The sequence below is a fragment of the Eutrigla gurnardus genome (genome assembly GCF_963514095.1).
Source record: "Eutrigla gurnardus genome assembly, chromosome: 8".
NCBI lineage: Eukaryota > Metazoa > Chordata > Actinopteri > Perciformes > Triglidae > Eutrigla > Eutrigla gurnardus.
In genome coordinates, this window is record NC_139922.1 from 18,195,461 (window position 1) to 18,215,727 (window position 20,267).

Consider the following 20,267-nt stretch of genomic DNA (forward strand, 5'->3'; position numbering starts at 1 on the left):
GCCGGAGCAGCTACCGGCTCGTCCTCTGTGTATGAACGTGTAAAGGTGACGTTGAGCGATAAAACGCTGTCTGTTTTCAGACGTGACATTTTCATAACTTTCACAGGTTAACGTGTGTTTGAGTTTAATAGTGGGATATTGTTTTTAACCTACCATGGGTTTAAAATTACATGGCACTCTAGTTTAGTGTTTCTTTGACTATTACCTGGGGTATAATTAGCCACTGTAGAGCATTTCAAAGTAGACCAACTGCCCCATCTGGTGGACAGTTTAGGTAACTGCAGAGAAATAATTAAAAAAAAGAGAATAGAAAGAATGGAAACAAGTCGCCCAGTTGTTAAAGGACAGTTTGTAAGTACGTAAGCACTGCCAATACTCTCATTCAGTAGTTGAGACTGACCTGAAAACAGTAGATGACAAGCATTTGATCATTTCACGACCTTTGTACTGCAGATGTTTAAATGTCCATTTATCAGTGCGCTTCTTCTTTTTGGAAAAAAAAACCTTGACCTTTGTGATCAGTAGTTCACAAAACAATTTCACCACGAGGTTAATGCGTGTTTTTCTGTATGACTAATACATTATTAACGATTGGTCCCAGTACGGTTATATTCCATTTGAATTTATACCCTCTTAAGAGACAGTGGCGACCTCTTTTGACAGTATCAGTGAATTGCAGAGTGAATTGATTGGTGTGTATTTATCTTAGGAGTCGTCAATGATGGTGTTTTTAACATTTTTCTTAACAATAAAATTAACTTTGACTACCACGGTTTCCATTGTGGGATCAATCCACGGACAGACCTCACCGCAACAGACTGAAACCCACGTTTTAATTTCATACAATCGTCTTTTATTTCATATAGATAAAGAAATATATCTGAAAACTAAAACAGAAAAGTCTGTGCAACAGCCACAGTGCAGAGAGATAGAGAGAGAAAGGAGACTGTCATTAGTATGAACAAGATCTGTTGGTGCAAAAGTAGGGACAGATTAGGAAAATGAAAGCAGTAAAAACTATTTTCTTTGTTTTAAATGAAAACTTTGCTGAGTGACCCTCTTTGCCAACAGTACACAAAATCAGGGAAGTCTTCATCCACGGGTCCAATACAGATGTTACTCCAATACACCGCTTTACCAAACAATCCCCACTTTAAGGACCTTTGTTGCCTGCCGGGCTAAAAGATGAGTAAAGCTACTAGAATATGTGAAAAAAATCTCACAACTCGTCATCAAACCATACCAAATGATTGCTGATTTTATGTCATGTTGATGTAGTTATATAACTTAATTTTTGTATTGACGGAGCCCTCCAAATAGTTGCTAGTAATAGATTTGTACCTGCAAATGAAGACTGGCAAATGAGCAACTTTAAAATTTAACATCGTCAAAGAGCCCCCCCACCGGTTACAGTAAAATCACATTAATTCCAATATACATTAAAAAATTGCGTCATCCATTGGCCACTTTGAAAGGAAGCCAGCCAGCCTGGTAAAATGTAATTGTTTGGGTAAAACTGAGAAAGCACCGGTTGAGATTTAAAAAAATTGTCTTACTGGTTCACAGGACAAACTTCTGAACCGTGTAAGGAGCCAAATGGCATTTCTAGCAATTAAATGCTTGTTCATTGACTCTTAAAGGGTTTGGCAACTGACAAACCCAGTGATTAATTATCTTTGCCACTAGCTTTCCTAGTTTGTCAACACCAACTGTAGACTGGCGTTCTTCACACGTTCTAATTTGCGATCCTTTTCTTCTCTTTGCTGATGTTGACAGTCAGAACCAAATGGAAATACAGAAGAAAATGGATGGACGGTGGAGGTTTGGCCAAGCTCAATCTGAAACCTCGGACTGTCAATTACAACATTCACCGATCAAATGACACAACTTGACGGTTATCTTCACGCCATGTCCAGAGCATAATGCAATCAAATGGTATGAGAATGACACCATAAAACTGATAGCGCTGTTACACCATCTGTAATCACTGTATGTGCTGGTTCGTTTTGACACGTTTCCTCCATTGCTACCCTGAATGCTTGCGATAGTAGAATGCGGTTTGAAAGACTCAGCTCCGTCTCTCATTCCTGTCCACTGGTTGTGTAAATACCACCGCTCCTCCTTATGTAATTAAAGAACAGACCCAATCATCCAACGCAAACATCTTCCTATCAAAATAAGAGCACGTGAAATGAGCAGAAAGGACAAGCGGACAGATCACACAGAACTTCATCACTCCAATATGGCTTATCACTTCCCATACATAAAACATTTCCATCTGGTGAAAAGTGACTGTTTATCGTTGCCTGGAATTGAGAATCCAAACGCAAACTCTACATATTTAATCTGAATTTGCCGTACTACATAACGTTAACCTGGAGCATACTGTCAGATTAAAACATAAGCATGGGTTGGAAAATTACAGACCGTTGCAAGTTTGAATATCAGACTGCTAATGTTTCCCAGGAGCATATGTTCCTAAACCGGTGACATTATCGCTTCTTTCACAGCTTTACACATTAAGTCACGCAGCACTATTTGTCAAAAAAAAAAAAATCTTGTGATGTTCTTCCTCAAAATACACTATCAAATATGTCAGGCGACTTCATGATGTTAAGACTGAGCCGGTGGACTGAAGGTTTCCACAGAACCTTGCAGAGAAAACCGCAAGCTGATCAGGGATCAGACTTGCATAACTCTGAATTTTCTGAACTTTCTTTCCCTTTGACAAATTCCACCATTTCTCACACATATGAACGTAGCATTCCTGGGGTGTTAAATAAGGTTGTTGATAAACTGTAAACATACTTTACAGGGTGCTTAGACTCCCAAAATCACTCTATATTTGAATTCAACATGTAACAACACATTTTGGTACTTCATTCAAACATTTTGTGTAGTTTCCAGATTTGTGAAAAAAACATTTGGCCACCTCAAAAGACACAACAGAGCACAAACAATCTTTCACAGACTTTCACAGATTGAGGAGACCTCTGAGGGGTGAGGGATGAAGTTTGTATCATGCTAGGAACTTAAGTTTAGAAAAAGATGTGACTGGGGAACCCTGGTCAGGCTGATTACTGATCAATGCATACTGTCTGTGGAGTCATTTATCTTCACTAGTCGGAGATACAACAAATCAGAGCAGAGTTTGACACGACCTCTAAAAACCCCTGCGTCCGTGTACAACCATCCTGCCAACTCTCTACCCGTCTCCTGCACCTCTCTGCACTTGTAATGTTGCCAAATAACTAACAACCATGACAAACGTTGACCGTTTCTTTACATGACATGCATTCAGACAATTGAATAGCTGTTGCTAGTTCTTGATGATAGCCTAAACAATGTAACTTGTAGAACCAGAACACAATCATCCTCCACAGATCAGTGTGCAGGAGTGAAATGCAATTTCCGTGTCTTGGTACTGTCAAGAAAAAAAAGGTGTGTATTTTTTATATTTTTAGTCATGAAGAGAGAAAAAAAAAAAAAAATAGAATTGTTCTCCATTGAACAACAAATTAGGGATTTAAAAAAAAAAAAATTGTAGACGGTCCACTTCTCTGCCTGTTTTTCCAGAGACACACCAGGCGACAAATAAACCTGGTCTGAGAAAATTCTTTCACTCGGCTCCTCTTCAAATTTTGAAGTTTTGTAGCAACGTTTATCAGCAGGACAGACCCGCAGTAGCTTCTTCCTCTTCCTCTGGTCCAGCACATCTGCAGAGTACGTGCTTTTCATACTTCCTCCGTTGCACACCTGGTTACATATCAAGAACCAGTGAACCAAAAGCTAACGTCACTTTCGGCCATTTTTGAAAGCGTATCAAACCGCTGTGCAAAGAGTTGGCCTTTTATCAAGAATTCAGCGTGAGTCTCTGTCACTCACCATGGCAGGCAATCAGAGATCAACTAAGGCTGCTCTGAAAAAAAGAATATTGTACACCCACTTTGTTATAGATTTAGAAAGCAAGAGAAAGGGAGACATGAAGCGGAGGACCGAGCTCTGCAAGTTGGGATTAAGTCCAGACAAGAGAGAATTTCTGGTTGACTTTCGGTTGACTGCAGAAAGGAAGAGAAGAAGTGTCCAGTTGGCCCAACTACACTGAGCATTTACAACCAACATGTCAGATCTGAAAGCACTGTACAGTTAGTTTGGGCTTCACAATGACATTGACAGTGTGTTTGTGGGTGAGTGGTTGTGTGTATGAACTAGTCAAAGATGTTGTCTGTGTGTTGCCGTGTTTGATATCGAGCATAAATATCTACTCACTGTCGCTGAACGCATTTGAATACTAGCCAGTGAAGCTGAATACACTAGTAAACCTGCCAGTGACACCGGACAGAGCTTGCGTATCTTCACACGCGTGTTCGTTACGATCGGGAAGGAGCATCCTCAAAGCTGATAATGCTGGACTCTGGGTGTGGGGCTCCGCCCGTGGATGGCCCTCCGCTGCTCTGTGACATCGAGGATGACGAGGTGGAGGAGAAAGAGGCGCCGGCAGATACCCCCGCTGGTCGCGGTGCGGAGGAGGAGGAGGAGTCACGCCCGACTGGCAGGAGCGGCTGTGTGTCCGTCCTGACTTCATCCTCGTCATCGTCTTCCTCGTCATCCATGCTGGGCCAGGCAGACTGGTCCTCCACGCGCTTTAGGCGCTCATTCAGAGCCTTGAGGGCCAGTTGTCTGGAAGAAAGAAGGGAAAAGAGAAATGTTTTTCATTGATCCCAGAAGGAAGTACAGCTGTTTATTTAGTTTGTAATGGTTTTTGGATGGGAACTTTACCATGAAGGTAAGTGTGTGCTCCCTCATCTGTCAAAGTACAGAAAGTCTGGACAGTCTTTGAATGGGCCGTTTTCAACAGCAGAATCAATTATTATCCCTTGCTTTGTTAAGTGTCCTACACAATCAGAATATTCTGGTAGATGTGTGGACTCACAATGAAGGTACCCCACTTGTTATGTAAATGTAATAACATTTGCTGATAAAGAAAAGGCAATTTACCAAATGATGTCATTTTTGGAATGAAAAAATCTTGTTGATTAAATCCCCCCACTTATTCTGAAAAAGTACAAATTTCTATTTAAATCATCGCCATAAGGTTAATTTCCCCATTCCCCTCCTCTCCTTAGCGTCATTCACTTGGCAGCCATATATAATGTGTGTCACACTGGAGGAACGATGAGTCGTGTAGTAGTAGTAATGAAAGTCAAGTCAAGTTCAACCAGTTTCTGGGGAAAATGTAATAATACCTGTTGTGATGTTACAACATAAAACAATTATAAAATGACCCCTTTAATTACAGGAGGACTGGTCTGTGTGTGTGGGTGTGTTTTACCAGTTATTTGGGTAAGGAGCGGGAATAGGCTGGTAACAGGTCTGGTTAGGGTTAGTCTCCAGGAAGTTAATGTAAGTCAATGTAATGTCCCCAAAAGTCACGAAAACCTGAAAAACGTTTGTCTGTGTGCGTGTGTGTGAAAGAGAAAGAGACATGACATCTATCTGTAACTCAATCCGTTTGACAGCTTGGAAGTGTGTGTGCTAGAGTCACAAACGAACAAGAGGAAAACCAAACCTCTGACAGCTTGAGAGTGGGAGTCTCTGTGCTGTAGAACTAGTTTGAGCAGTATGACCAAAAAAAAGAGCACAAGCTCAGCAACCCTTTCCTCAGTAAATAAAACTAAAAACAACACTGTTTCTATTTCTCGTCAATGACTGGAGTATTTATTTGACCATATGGGTGTGTGTATATTTTTAATTTCACTCATGTGCTGAAAGCTGTTTCCTTAGCTGATGATTCCCCACTTCAAGAATTAACTTTAAAAACAACAGTATTCTGTATTGATGCTCAATAATTAAATAGATTATTATTTACTTAAAGTGTAAGTATTCTGTTTTCAAAGCTTCCGAAACAACATTTAGAGTAACACTATGGATGACTATTATTTAAATGGAACCACAATAATACAAATTTTAAAGGTAATGTGACCAACCTCATAATGGAACAGACACAGATAAATTAATTTACATATGACATTAAACCCTTCAATCAAATTAAATTAAAAGTCACTCAGATGGAGAGACAATAAAACTTCTATCAATGTTTGCATGAGAACAGTTAATAAGCATGCAGATATACATGTTAAACTCTTTTATGCTCTGACTCACCTCCTCCTCTCTGCATCTTGTGGGTCCGTGCCTGGCAGGCTGATAGTGATGGATGAGGGCGCCCCCACGTCGTACCTCTTCACCATCTTCCTGCACACCTTCACCTTCACTAGGGCGGCGTGGACCAGCCCTGCCAGCAGCCCCACCACCGGCTGCAGCGCCTCAGGGAAGAAACTAGCAAAGGCAAAGTGGTCCGACATGTCCCCGCGACCCCGGCTGTGTCTCTGGTAGAAGCGCAGGTAGACCCAGCCAGACAGGGCACCATAGCTGTATGCAGCCAGGTCGGCAGAGGTGTCTAGCAGCCCGGACAGGCGCAGTAAGGCCAGGAGGAGGAGGACCAACGCTGGTGCTGCCTTGAGTCTAACCTGAGATGGGAGGAGAAGACAGATATTAGTTCCTGGGAACTAAAATAGTCAGGCAAAGGGACAGCTGCCATTTTGTTGACGGACTACCGTGGTTGCCAGTTCCCACAATTCACTCAAGTCAGCTGGATTCAGGAATTGGAACAACCAAACAATAGCTGGTTACATGCCAGGATGGCAGGCGAGAGTCAGTCAAAATGTACAAGCATTTTGATGGAGTAGTATTTTAGTAGCTTTAAAAAAAGGTAGCTAAAGCAGAGTGGTCCAGCAATTTATAAAGAGACACATAGGAAGGTGTCATTTATGTGTGCTTCAGCAAAACCCTTATCTGGACTCTCAGTGTAAACTGCTCCACAGAAGATCAGATTTAATTTTACAATGTAAATGAACAGATCACATTCTATTTGGAAAAGAATCACATGCCTAAAGCAAAGAACACAAAAACAAATCAACAGCCTATAAACCGCAGGCTTATTTGTCTTTAATACAACACCATGATCACTGTATTTATACAATAATTTGACATGCATGGGCTCTATGGATAGTTTATGAGGAGGTGTGGTCACAAAACGATTAAAGCCATTAGCAAAGCACACCAGCATGAAAAATAATATAACTGAAGGAAGTATTAACAAGAGAGTTAGAAAAAGAAAGAAAACAACTTCCTCCATCAGCATAAAATCCCAATTCAAGCATCTGGGGAGTCGTCCCAATGAAAAGGTACAGTGTAAACACAAGCCTGACCCACAGCAGCTATACATTTAGATGTTGTTTCTATGGCTGTAGTTTGTAGGGTCCTATTGGGTGAGTGTGGGGGGTGAGAGACACATAACTGGATGCTTTCATCATGCAAAACCACAATTACAGCCTCAAAGGGAGACTGGAAGCAACACCCCTGAACTTTAAAAGAAAAAAACAAACATCATGGGCTTTACCGCATGTGGACTTCCAGCACAAATACTCCAGCATTTCTCCAATCCAGAAAAAAGCTGGTATGCTGGAGGTACGTGTGGAAATGCTCCCATTCCACTTTATACCAATCTATTTACCTTATGTTTAAAAGCCTATGCTTCCTTCTTAGCTAAACACATACTGTAGATTCAGTGCTTCTAAGACTGACTGGTTTCCTCCTCTGTGTAGAGTTACATGTAGTCTGTAAATCAAGGCAAAGAATTTGGCACTTAACATAGGGACACATTTTCCTTATTCATACTCATTGCAAAACTCTAAAACTAATTTAAACTAAAATAAAAAATAGCACATTTTATGCTATTTTGTGAATATGACTTGGGGTGTCGTCGATGTGTGATGGCCACAATCTGACACAGTGATTAATGTATACAACTCAAGGACAAGTGGTTAGGTTTCCAGTACTGTTTACATTCTTGTTGGGTTACAGTCCCAGTTTAACTTTGCTGCCCCACCCCTCACTGGTCTCGGTATTATTTAGCAGATGAGCATCAATGCAGAGTAGAAATAACTGGTGTTTGTTGGCCTCACCTGTGGCACTCTGAGCACGGTCGTATCCCCCATGGTCTGCTTCAGCGCCACCAGGACACCTCCGAGGAACCCGGCTGCTCCATAGACACGTACAGCAAACAGGTAGTCCAGGTCAAAGGTGGCAACGTAGGTGAGAAGGTATGAGAGGCCTGCCAGGAGGCCTGCAGACACATTAACCACTGCAAAGAATATCAGGAGCTCCAGAGCACCCCACAGAGGCTCCAGCAGGCGCCCACAGGCCATGACTGTCCCAACATTGGCCGCTACACCCCAGATGTGCTGCTCCACCACCCCGTGGGTCACCAGTGTCCACACCCAGAAGTTGGGCGGAAAGAGGTAGCCTGGGGTCACCCCCAGTGCGTATGTAGTGTCGACGGCCCATGACAACAGATGGAGGAGAACCACCACAGCACTTATGCTCTTCACCACCACGCTGGTGCTGGCAAGGGCAGCCAGAAAGTGCTGCCGCGCCACCGGCAGGTATCGATTCATCGCGGGTCTGTTTCGAGGAGAATCCTTCTTGAGCAAATCGGCTCAAGGGAGTGAAACGGCGGACGCGTCGCTCCTGGTGCAGCAGGTGTTCGATGCTGCTGTGTGAGATTAATAATGCCAAGACGAACAGGTGACACCTGTGACTCCTGACAGCACTGAATTCCACACTTCTCCGTGAGTCTTCATCCGGGACACTGTCTCTGAGTAGTCGTAGATAGCTTCGGTAGTCGACTCAGGTAAGTCTATTCCTTCGATTGACACAAGGGAGCAAACTTTGGGCAGCAGCAGATAAGCTTGAAGGTGTGATAACCTTAGCTAAGGAGACCTTTTGATCGAGCTGCCTGGTTGGCGACCTTCAGTAGAAGTGCAACAAGGTTACAAAATCACCAAACGGCTAGCAGGCAGATGCACCTAAATATGCAAATACTAACTGCGAAATATACGTTTATACCCCGGGGGCAACTTCTTCAGAGGGACTGGGCTGAGTTAGCTTGTAAACACTCCAGAGCTAATGCTAGCTAGGTGTCACACTCAGAGCGTTTTGATTTATAACCGCCACGAAGGAGCAGGAGAGCTACCGTCTTCGTGTGAGTATAGGACAGGGCAGCGTGTCAGTAGAAACCTGGACGATGGAAGCAGCTCCACGGAGCTCCTGTCCCGCTCCCCTGCGCTCTGTAGGCACGGCGTCCACCGGGCTAGCCCGAGGATTCCCCGAAGCTAGCAACAGGCCTCCAAAACAATGTTGGAGACGTTTCTGAACCGGCGTCAGTTGGCGGAGAGTTCACAGTTCTTCAGTGTTACCTCGCCTTTATTCGTTCGGTGTCTTGTTCTTCCGTGTTTGGACAGCAGGCTGCCGGAGAAAATGGTTTTATCTGGACAGGCACTCCTCCTCCCCGTAAAACACCACTCAGCTACTGACCTGCGTCGTCTGCCATCGTCATCAACAATCACTACCAAAAAAACGTCAAGTCACGTAACGTTTCAACACCAAAGCATGCCGGGAAACAGAGTTCTCAAGAAATACTGCCTCTAAACACATTAACAGTCCTCAACGTTGATAACACAAATAACAGATTGTAGCTAGAAAGTTAGATTATTAAATAAATTAAAAATAATTCGTTGTTAAACCTTATAAGTGAGCCTGTGGTGGGAAGCAGCTTAATAATTCATTCTTTAAATAATTATTGAACTACAATTTTGAGGTTTATACTTCCCCTGAGTAACATTAGACTTATTTCACAGCAATAGTCAATATTTATTTTGAACATAAATATTTTAGATAACTATATTGTTTTGGAATGTCAAGCATTGCTTCTTAAATAATTCAGATTTTTGTTTGCATATGCTTCCTCTGCCACTGTTACCTAGCTAGCTCCTTATAAGTTGGAAAATGCTCCTCTAGTTGGTGGTTAGTAACCTCATTTGACCTCACTTCACTAGAACTACTGTATTGTTTTCTTTAGTTTATTTTTGATAGCATTGTTTGCTTCATCTTGGATCATTTGTGTGTTAAATCTCTAACGAGGGGCTCCGGAGTTAATTGTCTAATAACAATGTAGCAAAGACACAACGATAGCACAGGTGCATTCATTTTATTTTTAACAATTGGAACTCACATCAGATTTACAAAAAAGGCAAATCACATACAAATAGGTTGTAACAAGGATACAATGGACAAGGACACAGACTGAACAGCAACCTTCACGCAGGGTTGACAGAAACAGGGAGCTACAGATCACAGGCATCACTGATTATAATAAAAAGGAAACAATCCAATCGATGATATTTATTGTGCCTCATCGTACATGCTAGGCATTTACCCAAATCAAGCACTCACATACAACACTTTTATACATAACTTGGAGACCTGTGCACTAAAAATGAATGTACATAAAACTGTTCAGCCTGGCACATTACGACCAGCCAACCACTGACTTATCTCTGTCTGTGGCTGTGGCTTATAAATTTGATTTGGAACAATTTCGTTTTAAAATCCTCCTTCGATGGTGATCATGGGTGTGAGATGGATTGGATGGTAAATTGGAACATAATGCATCAAATCAGATCAATAAAAGTGCTGGTGTACATGCAAAACATATGTAATAACCATGCAAATGAGCCAGTGAGCTGTGTTCATTTGGTCATTTGTGCTGCAAAGTCGTCGCCAGCTGTGTGCAGGACAATATTCAAATGAAACAAGATACTCCTTGTTATCGTTCAGACATTTTCACACCTCTCATTGGAAATCATCGACACAACCATTATCAGTTGTATCCTCATTTGGTGGGCTGAATTAACTATATGCCACACCACCAACAAGCCAAAAAATCAAGCATCCTGCAAAATAAAGGCTGGGGAATTTTTTGATTTATGTGCCCCGATTTGTTTTTAAGGATTTGATGCCTCCTAATTTCTATATAAATAAACTTGTGTATGTGAAGGACCATATATTAAAGTAGGACGTGGAAAGTGGATCAGTACGAACCAAACCCTGATTTCACTTCCATTGATGCTACCACTACGTTACAAGGACAGGAAAATCAAATAAACTGCCAAAAGCAATGACGTTGGACGTACTGGCATCTATACGAGTGCAAACAAAAACAAGAATGTTCTTTCTAAAATGTTGCTGATTCAACAGAGTAATTTATTTTGCCCCTATTGCTTAGATTATCAGCTTTTCTTCTTTTTAAAGTGATACATATCCCTTTTCTATCATATTGTACAAGTAGGTTTTGTACATTCCTAAACATGAATTGGCCTCTATGATTTTGGCTCATTTAGTGTCCAAATTCATCTCTTTTTCAAGGGATAAAGATATTAAACATTATTCTAACTCCACAATGTTCGTTTGTTGATATTTTTAGTGTGTTTCTAAAAAAATAAAGAGAGAATAAAGTACCATTTGGAACAGATTCCAGATCCTGACTTTTCTTTAATGAGCGGTTGATTATTAATACAAAGCACAGAGAAAAAGACACCACTGAGATCTATAATGGTCCGTGAACTTGTGCATCAGACAAACTGATTCTACTGTGCGACTCTTGGTTTACACCTGTATTTATTGACAATATAAGCATGCAAAGTTTTGTTACTTCAAGACAAATGTAATATAATGTAGATTAGTGTTAAAATTGCATAAATATGCCATTTTTTATACATCATAAAGATTGAGTATAGCAAAATGTACTCTCGTCGTGTGACTGTAAAACTGTAAAAGCAGTTCATTGCAGGCAGCTTCATGTTGGCCTGTGTGTGTCTGTGTGTGTGGGGGAGGGACAAACATCTGCTCCGACTATTGATGTAAAGAAATTAGGAAAAGTATTATTCAGAACATGTTTCTTTTTATTTACAAACTTCAAAAAGCCCCAAAAAAACAACCCAAAAGGATCTAAAAGCAATCCAAGGTCATACACATGATCCATCGATAGACTACACAACAGGGTTTGACTAAAGCCAATCCTCAAAAGACAGCAGCTTTAATCTTCTCCTCGGCTAAAATGGAATTCAAACATTCGGCTTGGCTCGTCCGACCGAATAGATTTGTATAAATAAATATGTAAATTCAAGTAGAAAGCTGTGAAACAAAAGAGCAGTCAGTCAGCGAGCTGACAACCAAACAATTCAACACCGAGGAAACTCACTTGTTTGCCATCATCGGGAGGACGCACATGGACATTTCTGATGATATGGTAGTGAACCACAGATAATAAAAGGGAAGAAAAGCACTTGATATTGTTTTCTTTCTTTTGTGGTAGGTACTGCTTCGGTGTCTGACCCATTGTGAATGAGCTTTACATTTACATGCACACAAATGGCCTATATGATTAAATACTTAGGATTTGCATCCCAATCCCAAACAGGCAAGATATTCTCATGAAGGAATCGGAGCTCATATAGATGAGGAGGAGGATTTTTTTAACACAGCTTAGTATGACGGTTAACACCGGTGCATCCACGATGTTCTTTTTCTTGGGTTTCTCATAATCAAGAGCTGATCAGTTAAGTGGGATATGATCATTGATTGACCCTCCTTACAGTTGCTACCCTGGGTGTTAATGTGCACAGTAACACACCAGTCGGTTGGTCCACATGCAAGTTCACATGTGTTGGGTCAGACTCGCAGATCGTCACCAAAAAAAAAAAAAGAAATCACAAGAAAGTGTTTTCCATGTGTACTCACAACAAAAGTAATATGATCATACAAATCTTACAAACAAGAATAAAGAAAAGCAACAAAAAAACAAACATTGTACAAAAATAAAAATGAATAAATATGCACCGTCACAAATAAATACATTTGGTAAATTCAAACATTGTCAAAAAAAATTTAACACAAGTAAACAAAAACATGTCATTATGAAGAACAAAATACATGGAAGAGAAAGAACAGGAAATGCTCAGTCTTTACTCTGTGACGTTTCACTTTCAAAAACAAAAGAGCCATTTTTGGAGGAGAAGATTTTCCACACAAGGACAGTTCGGACCAAAGTAGATCCGTTTGTGTGATCGGAGATCGAGTGGAACAGCAGAGCGGCGGTTTAAGGTTAATCTAAAGGGGTCTTGGTCACATGCTGAAGCTTTCCCAGCTTTCAACCGGCCTACTGACAACGTTTACAGATGTGTGTCACTTTTACAGTGCGGTACAGTGTACAGTGTTACCTGCAAGGTCATACAGAGAGATGGCTGCTTAACGTCTAGACTGTGAGGATGCTGGAGAGAGAGAGCTCGTTGCTGTGGTGGAAACATCATTTGGTCTCTAAGACACATTTCTCTTCGATGGAGGTCTCTAATGTGCTTGTGCATTTCTCTTTTTTTTTTTTTTTGGCAAAGCTACACCGTCTCTTCGGGAGGGAAAAAAAAATCTGTTTGGTTTCACAATGATCACGGTTCACAAAATGAGATGATACAGAAGAGAAGGATATAAAAACAGCAGAGCAGGTGGAATCTGTGTCATCAGAGCAAGTTACCAAAATCGAGCAACATTTTTTTATAAACGATTCCTTTTGTAACCCTTAAGAACACGACACACGAACAACACAGGAACGACACAAGTGTAGCCAAAAGTGGGGTTTGCAAGATTAACTCCTCCGGGGTTGTACGAAAACAGACGGTATATAGGCTTGAGTGAGTGTTTTGCATCGCTTTTTGCTAGGCTACAGTAAGACTGCGGGTGAGATCCAGAGAGCGGCGGGGTCCGCCTGTCTCCCTTTACCTCTCCTCTCTCAGTTAACATTCAGAAAGATGGAGGCAAAAAGGCATTTTCTGTTGGTTGTTTCTCCGCTACGAGGAGGACACCTCACAAACACACAGTTTTTTTTCTCATTTTCACCTGGCTGTCTTTAGGCAATGATTTATCATTAAAAACTAGGAGATCATATAAATATAAAATGCAAAAAAAGAGAAAAGAATCAGATCTTCCCACTGATGCCTAAATAGAAGGAGTCTTGTCAAAAAGGCCTGGTTTAAAGGCATTTCATGAAGCATACATTCGTTCATTACAGTTTTAAGGTTTCAGTAATTGTCTTTAACCTCATCCTCAACGAGCCTCAAACTCCTCTTCCATAATTCAGAATGATCCCACTTCTTTATGTTTTTTTCTTCAAGAACAAAAACGTACAATACCCCTGTCCTGGCAGTGAATTATTAAGTTCAATGTTCAAAATGCTTTTTTAAAAGTTCTATTTGCTCTTTTTACCTTTTCTTTTTTCCATTTGAAGAAATATTCAGTAGCAATATTCAACAACTGACAAACAATATAATTTCAGTTACTGATATTTAACAAAAGGTTACTACCAGCTAACTTAATTATCCCCTCCCCCTTTTTTTATAAGCAACTCCAACATACATCATCTTTTTGATAAGCCGAAGAAAGCAAAAGTCAACATTTAGCAAAGCTGCAGAACTAGAATCTCTAAAGTCAACACTACATCTAGTGGCCTTTTGTGGTCACTTCAGGCCCAAACTCAGCAGTTCTAAGTCCAGTGATTCGTAATTCAATGCCAGTATTGGACAAAAACTTGGAAGCCCAAAGTCCTCTGATTATCATTTTCTTCTTCCCTCTGGAGCTTTTTTCTTCCTCTGGTTTCATCTTCTGATATTCAGCATTAAGATTTGCCGCTCTGTGTCCAGTCTGTGTTTAATCCCCATTCAGACTGTTTCTCCAAGACAGTGGAGACGAACAGAAGAAACACTTTCGCAGGGGCTCAGTTGTCATCACGTAAAGTGTCTCTTTTCTTGTCCATTTCCCTCACGGCCTCAGGCACAAGCCCCGTAAAGCCTGCTTCCGCCAAACAGGATGTCATCCTATTTTGATGGTTTTTAAATTGAATCGAGCTTGCTCAAACAACCACATCATTCGTCTGTCACTGTCCCCTTACCTCAATTACATCATCGTCATCATCCGAGCTGCTGGCGCTGCTGACATGCCCGCCATTCATCAGCACCGGGCCCCGGTGGCCTTCAGACCGCGCAGAAGGGGAGAAGGAGGAAGGGGAAGATGAAGAGGAACTAGAGGCAGCAGTGGCAGGGTACTGGGAGAGGAAGCTGGCTCCCGCTGGACCAGGAGTGGCGGCTGGACCCGGCAGCCCACCAGGGAGCATGGACCCTGTGTAGAGGCTAGCCAGGGACTGACTGTAAGAGAGTGGGAAGCCTTGTGGGAGCATCCCAGCCATGCCCACCATGCTGGGGCTCAGCATGAACGGCGGCAGGGCTCCTGGAACTGAACTGGCAGCTTTGACTGATGCAGAAGATGATGAGGAAGAGGACACGGCAGTCGCAGTGGTTGTCGTCAAACAGGAGGAGGATGAGGAGGTAGGGACTCCGCTGGCTCTGCCAAAGCCGAATACATCTGGGAACATGTAACTGGAGTCCCTCAGTTGAGTGTGGGGGGGCTGGAAGTAAGGCGAGCCTGCCCCCATGAAAAGCGGGTGGCCCAGTGAGCCACCCAACATGGCGGGGTTGAGGCCCAGAGGAGGGAGGCCGTAGCCCCCGCTGAAGGGGAAGCCTTGTGTGGCCAGAGGGGCTGAGGAGTGTATGTCTGCAGAGGGCTGCTTACTGGGCCGCTCATCCAGGGAGGGGGTGGAGGCTTTGCGCTTGGAGCCTGTTCTCAGGTCTTGAGCTGCAGTGGCGTCCATGTTGGGCTGGATTACATTAGTCACAGAGGCATCACTGTGGCTCAGATTTACGGCAGCAAAACTGCTCCCATTGCTGCCGTTGTTCTGAACCATTTTGGTGGACGGCAGGGTGTTCATGTTGCCCTCTGCTGCCCTCTCTGGTTGAGCTGCGGCGCTGCCAGCTCCCGTGTAGCGCTGCAGCTCGCTGATGATCTCCGGGCTGTCAGGTGAAAGAGGGCGCGGCGCAGTCTTGGAGTGCACTGGCTGCTCCCTGTCAGGTGACAGGCAACCGTTGCTGCCGTTGGCTAACACTTCCTCTGGCTGGGTCTGGGAGTCTGAGAAGAAGAACCAAGGAGGTAGAGCTAAGCTTTTGGAAAATAATTTAAGACTTAGGTGAGCTGGGTTTGCTTAAATAATATCATGTCTACAATATTCTGTGCCTTATCTTTACATCTCTGCTGTAAGTGGAAGTCAGTCCTGGTGATAGATCGTCCTACCTTTGGGTGACGCTGTAGTACTCTCCTCTGCACTCTTGGCCTTATTAGCTGCTCTGATTGCAAAGATCCGACCATCAGACGACCTGATGTAAGTCCCTAAAACAGACAAAGGTGAAGGACATGATGAGCTTGTGACTACATTATTTACATTATTGTTTTGTCTGAACAACAGATATTCAGTTAAGTATCATGTAAGATGGCTTATATGAACACTTTTTTGAGTTTAGTGGCCAACACGCGAACGTTTTCAAGTAAGTGAAGCGTTATTGTACCTTTGGTGCCCCTGATGATGTGGATGCTCTCTCCAGCAGTGATCCTGGCCTGGACATCTGTTGAGCTGTTGCTGCCTGGAATCACGATGTCTGAAAGAGACCAAAGGAGATACATGAACTAAAAGTAGATAGAAACATCTATTATTCTACAGCTAAAGAAGAAGAAGTTGAAATATAATCAGATCCAATACGTAGTGGGCCTACCTGTAGTGGTGACAATCCTCTGTACAAAAACGCCGGCTTTTTGCAGGCAGTTGACAGGAAAACCTCCAAGGCTGGATTCTGCCGAGTCATCGCTTGGGGCAGAGCCTGCGGACGCCTGTCGGGGCGCCATGGGAACTGGGGTTGACTGGACTGGCCGGACCCCGGGGACTGACTTCTCTTCAGTACGAGGAGGTGGACGCCTGAGCAGAGTTGATTTCTTTGTATTAGTTCATGACTTGTGTTCATGTGTTACTCATCAGTTCCTTATGAAAGAAGCATTTTTTTTTGTTGCAGCTGTGAGTGACTGACCAGTTTCTCTGACTGAAGGCGGGGATGTTGGTGAGACTCTGGTCACTGGCAGGGTAGTAGTGAGCGTAGGAAGGGCGGGTGTATGGCACAGACGCCCTTTTCTCATCTTCGTAACCTTTCTTTGCTGCTTTCTTCTCAACCTTAGTCAGCTTCAGCTCCCTGCGGTCTATCAGCAGGGACTCGTGGGTGAATGGTTGCTGGAAGAAAAAAAAAAAACGATATGAGATAGGCGTCATTCTCCCACAATGTGGATGCCTTCACATGACAAATTAATTTAGAATCAAAAATGAATATAAGCGTTACATTTTTACTACCTTATACCATTACATTAGCTGCAATAAAACACAAGAACGCGCCAAATGAGAAATTCTTAGCCTCACAAAGCAAGTTTAAAATCTTCTGAGGTTAAGTTATGAGGGGAATTAAATACCTTTCCAGGTATTTAAAACACTGTTATAAATACAAAAAACAAGGCGTAACTGTAACTGCTTAGCCCCAGCCCGATTTTAACCTGACAATTATTTTTAATGCATGAATAGGCTGCAAATCCGTGGGAAGTGGAGGTGCGGCTGCACCACTTCTCAGCCACAAAAATCTAAAAATAATTAGGCCAATAAGGCAATGATTTAATAAAAAAACCTGGCCCGGGGTCGTGCTCGGGCAGAGAATCTAAACTCTACAACACGCATGTGCTACTGAAAGACAGCTGTAGGGGTATATACGGGCGGTGTGTCCTGTGTCCATCTACCTTAGTAATTTGACGAGGATAGAGGTGCAGAGCCTTGCGGAGAACGCTCTCCATGCTGTCGTGGGGCTGCAGACGGATCTGGGACGGGGCCGGCTCCTCCTCCACAAAGTGAAGAAGAGACTCCACTTCCCTTCGAGTGAAGTTCAGCACCGGGTTCAGGTCATCCACCACTCGGTCTAATGGAGGGAGGGAGAGAGGGGGGGTATTAAGGAAACGATGGAGGCAAAAAAAAAAAAAAAAAAGGAGGACGCTGATTTCCTACAGCGCTCCAAAACATTGATGTGTCCGTTTCGCCAGTCAAAGCTTACAGCAAACACTTGAAACAGTTTACTCTGTCAGACAAGAGCCACTTGGAAGAGGAACTCTGGTTTCAACACAAAGCTGATTATTAAGTGTGTCTGTGGGTGGTCTGTCTGCTGAGTGTTCACACAGAAGAGCCTGGAAGATGTTTGACAGAGTTGTCAGCTGAAGGCAGTGATATTCACTAGACGGCTATATTTATGAGAGAAAAGACGCATCAATGTTTCATTGAAATTTAAATGAATGTCTTGTGTTTTAGGTTTTCCATTCTGGTCTTTTAAAAAAAGGTCAAATAAAAAAAAATATTATAAATGTTGGAAACAATTGACACAAAAGCATTTATGTATCAAAAAGTGTGTAAGGAGCAACGCTCTACGGCCTTCTCCAATTCTCTCTAAGAGAGATATTCACATAAAGTCATTAATGCATTTCCCTCCTCACCTGACATTCCCTGTTTGGAGATCTGGCGGTCATAGATCTTCTTCTCCAGCGTGAAGTCGCACACCAGCCGGTAGATATGACATCGCTTCCTCTGACCGTAGCGGTAGACGCGGCACACGGCCTGGGCGTCGTGGCACGGGTTCCAGGAGGCGTCAAACACCACCACGCGGTTAGCTCCAATCAGGTTTACGCCCAGACAACCAGCCCTGAGGTCAGAAACCTGGTTAAGTCCTGAGATTTCATATATTAATTTTCTTCCATTAATATGACTGTTATCTGTGTGTTTTACCTGGTTGACAGCAGGAAGACCCATGCTGAGGTGTTGGACGGATCGTTGAACTGGTTTATCAGTCTCTCTCTCTCTGAGGCTGCTGTGCTTCCATCCAGTCCTTGAAGACATCAAACAACCGATATTACAGTCCAAACTAACGGGGTGGCTTCACTATATAGAGCAACTATATCTCTGTGAACTGGAGTCTTTACCTGATATCACATTATTTTTGTCTAAGGTAAAAGAAATCAAACAACCTGTGCAGAGGACACATGTTCTGAACAAAGATAACATTTGTGCAAAATGAGAAAGCTGTGAAAAATAAAAACTCAATTCATTTTTACTGACTTTTCTGACAAAATACACAAATACCAACTCTACAAAAGCTGTGTATCCCTTTCTATGCCTGTGGAGAACCATAAACATGTGTGTGTGTTTGTTATCAAGAAACACCAGCAGATGGCAGCACTCATTGGAAGTCAATGAGAGGTGCAATACCACCGTACAACCAAAACTAACAGATTTATAAATATGTACCAGTAGTTAAAGTTAAAGTTAGTAAACTGTACAGAATATAACACAAATATACCACTTTTCGCTGACGGTCTCTGCATCATCTGTTTATTGGCCTTAATAGCAGGTTTCCAGTTTGGGATATTTATTGAACTAAATAGTGAACACTATTTAAATCATAATGACTGATTACTTACTGTAGTAGTTGAGGTTGCGGACCCAGTTCTGGTTGGCTCTGTCTCTGTTGGGCGTGTTGGGCGAGGGAGGTACTGGTCTCTTAGCCAGAAAATCCTCAATCACTGTCAGCGTGGACAGACTCTGACTGCATGAGGAAGACAAAGGGCAACATTAAGGATTGGATCACATGCCGAGAGCTTCAGTAACGTAAATGGAATGCAAAAAGTTAGTAAAAACTAACTAAATCAACTTCGACTATAATATGAATATGAAGCTACAATTCGTTTTGGTTTATGTGTATATCACATCGCGTGCGAAAATAACTGATAAAATCTTAAATTTCGTACAATCCAGTTGAAGCGCTCTCGCTCTCGTCTGATCTCATACCTGAACACGAGGATTTTGTCTCCCTTCCTGACACTCTCGTCTATCAGATGGAACAGCAGCGTCATTTTGGCCGAGTTCTCCAATACGCCGGGCTTGTAGTCATACAGGATGTCTTTTGCCTGGCCATGTGAAGAGAGAGAGAGACCGTTAAAAAAACTATTACACATCACCTGTGAATCTCTCAGTACTTAACTTCTTGAAATTAAAATCTCATGATCTCATTATTTTATTCAGCTATGTCACTGAAAACCCTCAAATCTTCCTCACAGGATGTTTAATCACACATCCCTGCCAGGCCAATACAACTCTCCACCAAGGGCAACAATGCTTAAGAACTAAATTATGGCTCCATGTGGCCCTTAAATGTCAGGAAAAGATAAGCAGAATATTCTTGCAGACTTCAATGGTTTGTAATGATGTACTGTAATGTACGTGGGGATTCATGGAGAGTTCATTACTCTATTTGTCTTTGTCTTCGTTAAACTGTGGGTGGCAGCACTGAACCGACAGCAGCGTC

General features: G+C 42.5%; 2 protein-coding genes across 4 annotated transcripts in view; both read right to left on the reverse strand.

Moving 5' to 3' along the window:
- Positions 1-3,541: 3,541 nt before the first annotated feature.
- On the reverse strand, positions 3,542-9,444 carry tmem115 (transmembrane protein 115). Its single transcript, XM_084014499.1, has 3 exons — positions 8,025-9,444; positions 6,163-6,527; positions 3,542-4,680 (listed from the first exon to the last, which is right to left on the reverse strand). The coding sequence occupies exons 1-3, from the start codon at positions 8,514-8,516 to the stop codon at positions 4,371-4,373; spliced, it is 1,167 nt and encodes a 388-aa protein (XP_083870625.1). The 5' UTR covers positions 8,517-9,444; the 3' UTR covers positions 3,542-4,370.
- A 2,394-nt stretch (positions 9,445-11,838) lies between these two features.
- The window catches only part of LOC311017648 (helicase ARIP4-like), a 56,135-nt gene continuing 47,706 nt past the window's right edge, over positions 11,839-20,267 (reverse strand). For all 3 annotated transcript variants that reach the window (XM_084016132.1, XM_084016134.1, XM_084016133.1), the window contains 10 exons: positions 19,751-19,869; positions 19,384-19,508; positions 18,692-18,791; positions 18,403-18,608; positions 17,662-17,837; positions 16,914-17,110; positions 16,605-16,804; positions 16,401-16,490; positions 16,129-16,224; positions 11,839-15,966 (listed from right to left, as the gene is read on the reverse strand). In XM_084016132.1, the coding sequence (XP_083872258.1) occupies positions 14,882-15,966; positions 16,129-16,224; positions 16,401-16,490; positions 16,605-16,804; positions 16,914-17,110; positions 17,662-17,837; positions 18,403-18,608; positions 18,692-18,791; positions 19,384-19,508; positions 19,751-19,869 (2,394 nt within the window). In that variant the 3' untranslated portion in view covers positions 11,839-14,881. The remainder of the gene's footprint in view (positions 15,967-16,128; positions 16,225-16,400; positions 16,491-16,604; positions 16,805-16,913; positions 17,111-17,661; positions 17,838-18,402; positions 18,609-18,691; positions 18,792-19,383; positions 19,509-19,750; positions 19,870-20,267) is intronic.

Excerpts from the sequence above, each read along its gene's own strand:
- tmem115 (XM_084014499.1), bottom strand. The coding sequence starts at position 8,516 with ATGAATCGATACCTGCCGGTGGCGCGGCAGCACTTTCTGGCTGCCCTT. Across the intron at positions 6,528-8,024 it reads CCGTGCTCAGAGTGCCACAG|GTTAGACTCAAGGCAGCACC; the intron begins GTGAGGCCAACA and ends CTCCCATCTCAG. Across the intron at positions 4,681-6,162 it reads CAAGATGCAGAGAGGAGGAG|ACAACTGGCCCTCAAGGCTC; the intron begins GTGAGTCAGAGC and ends TCTTTCTTCCAG.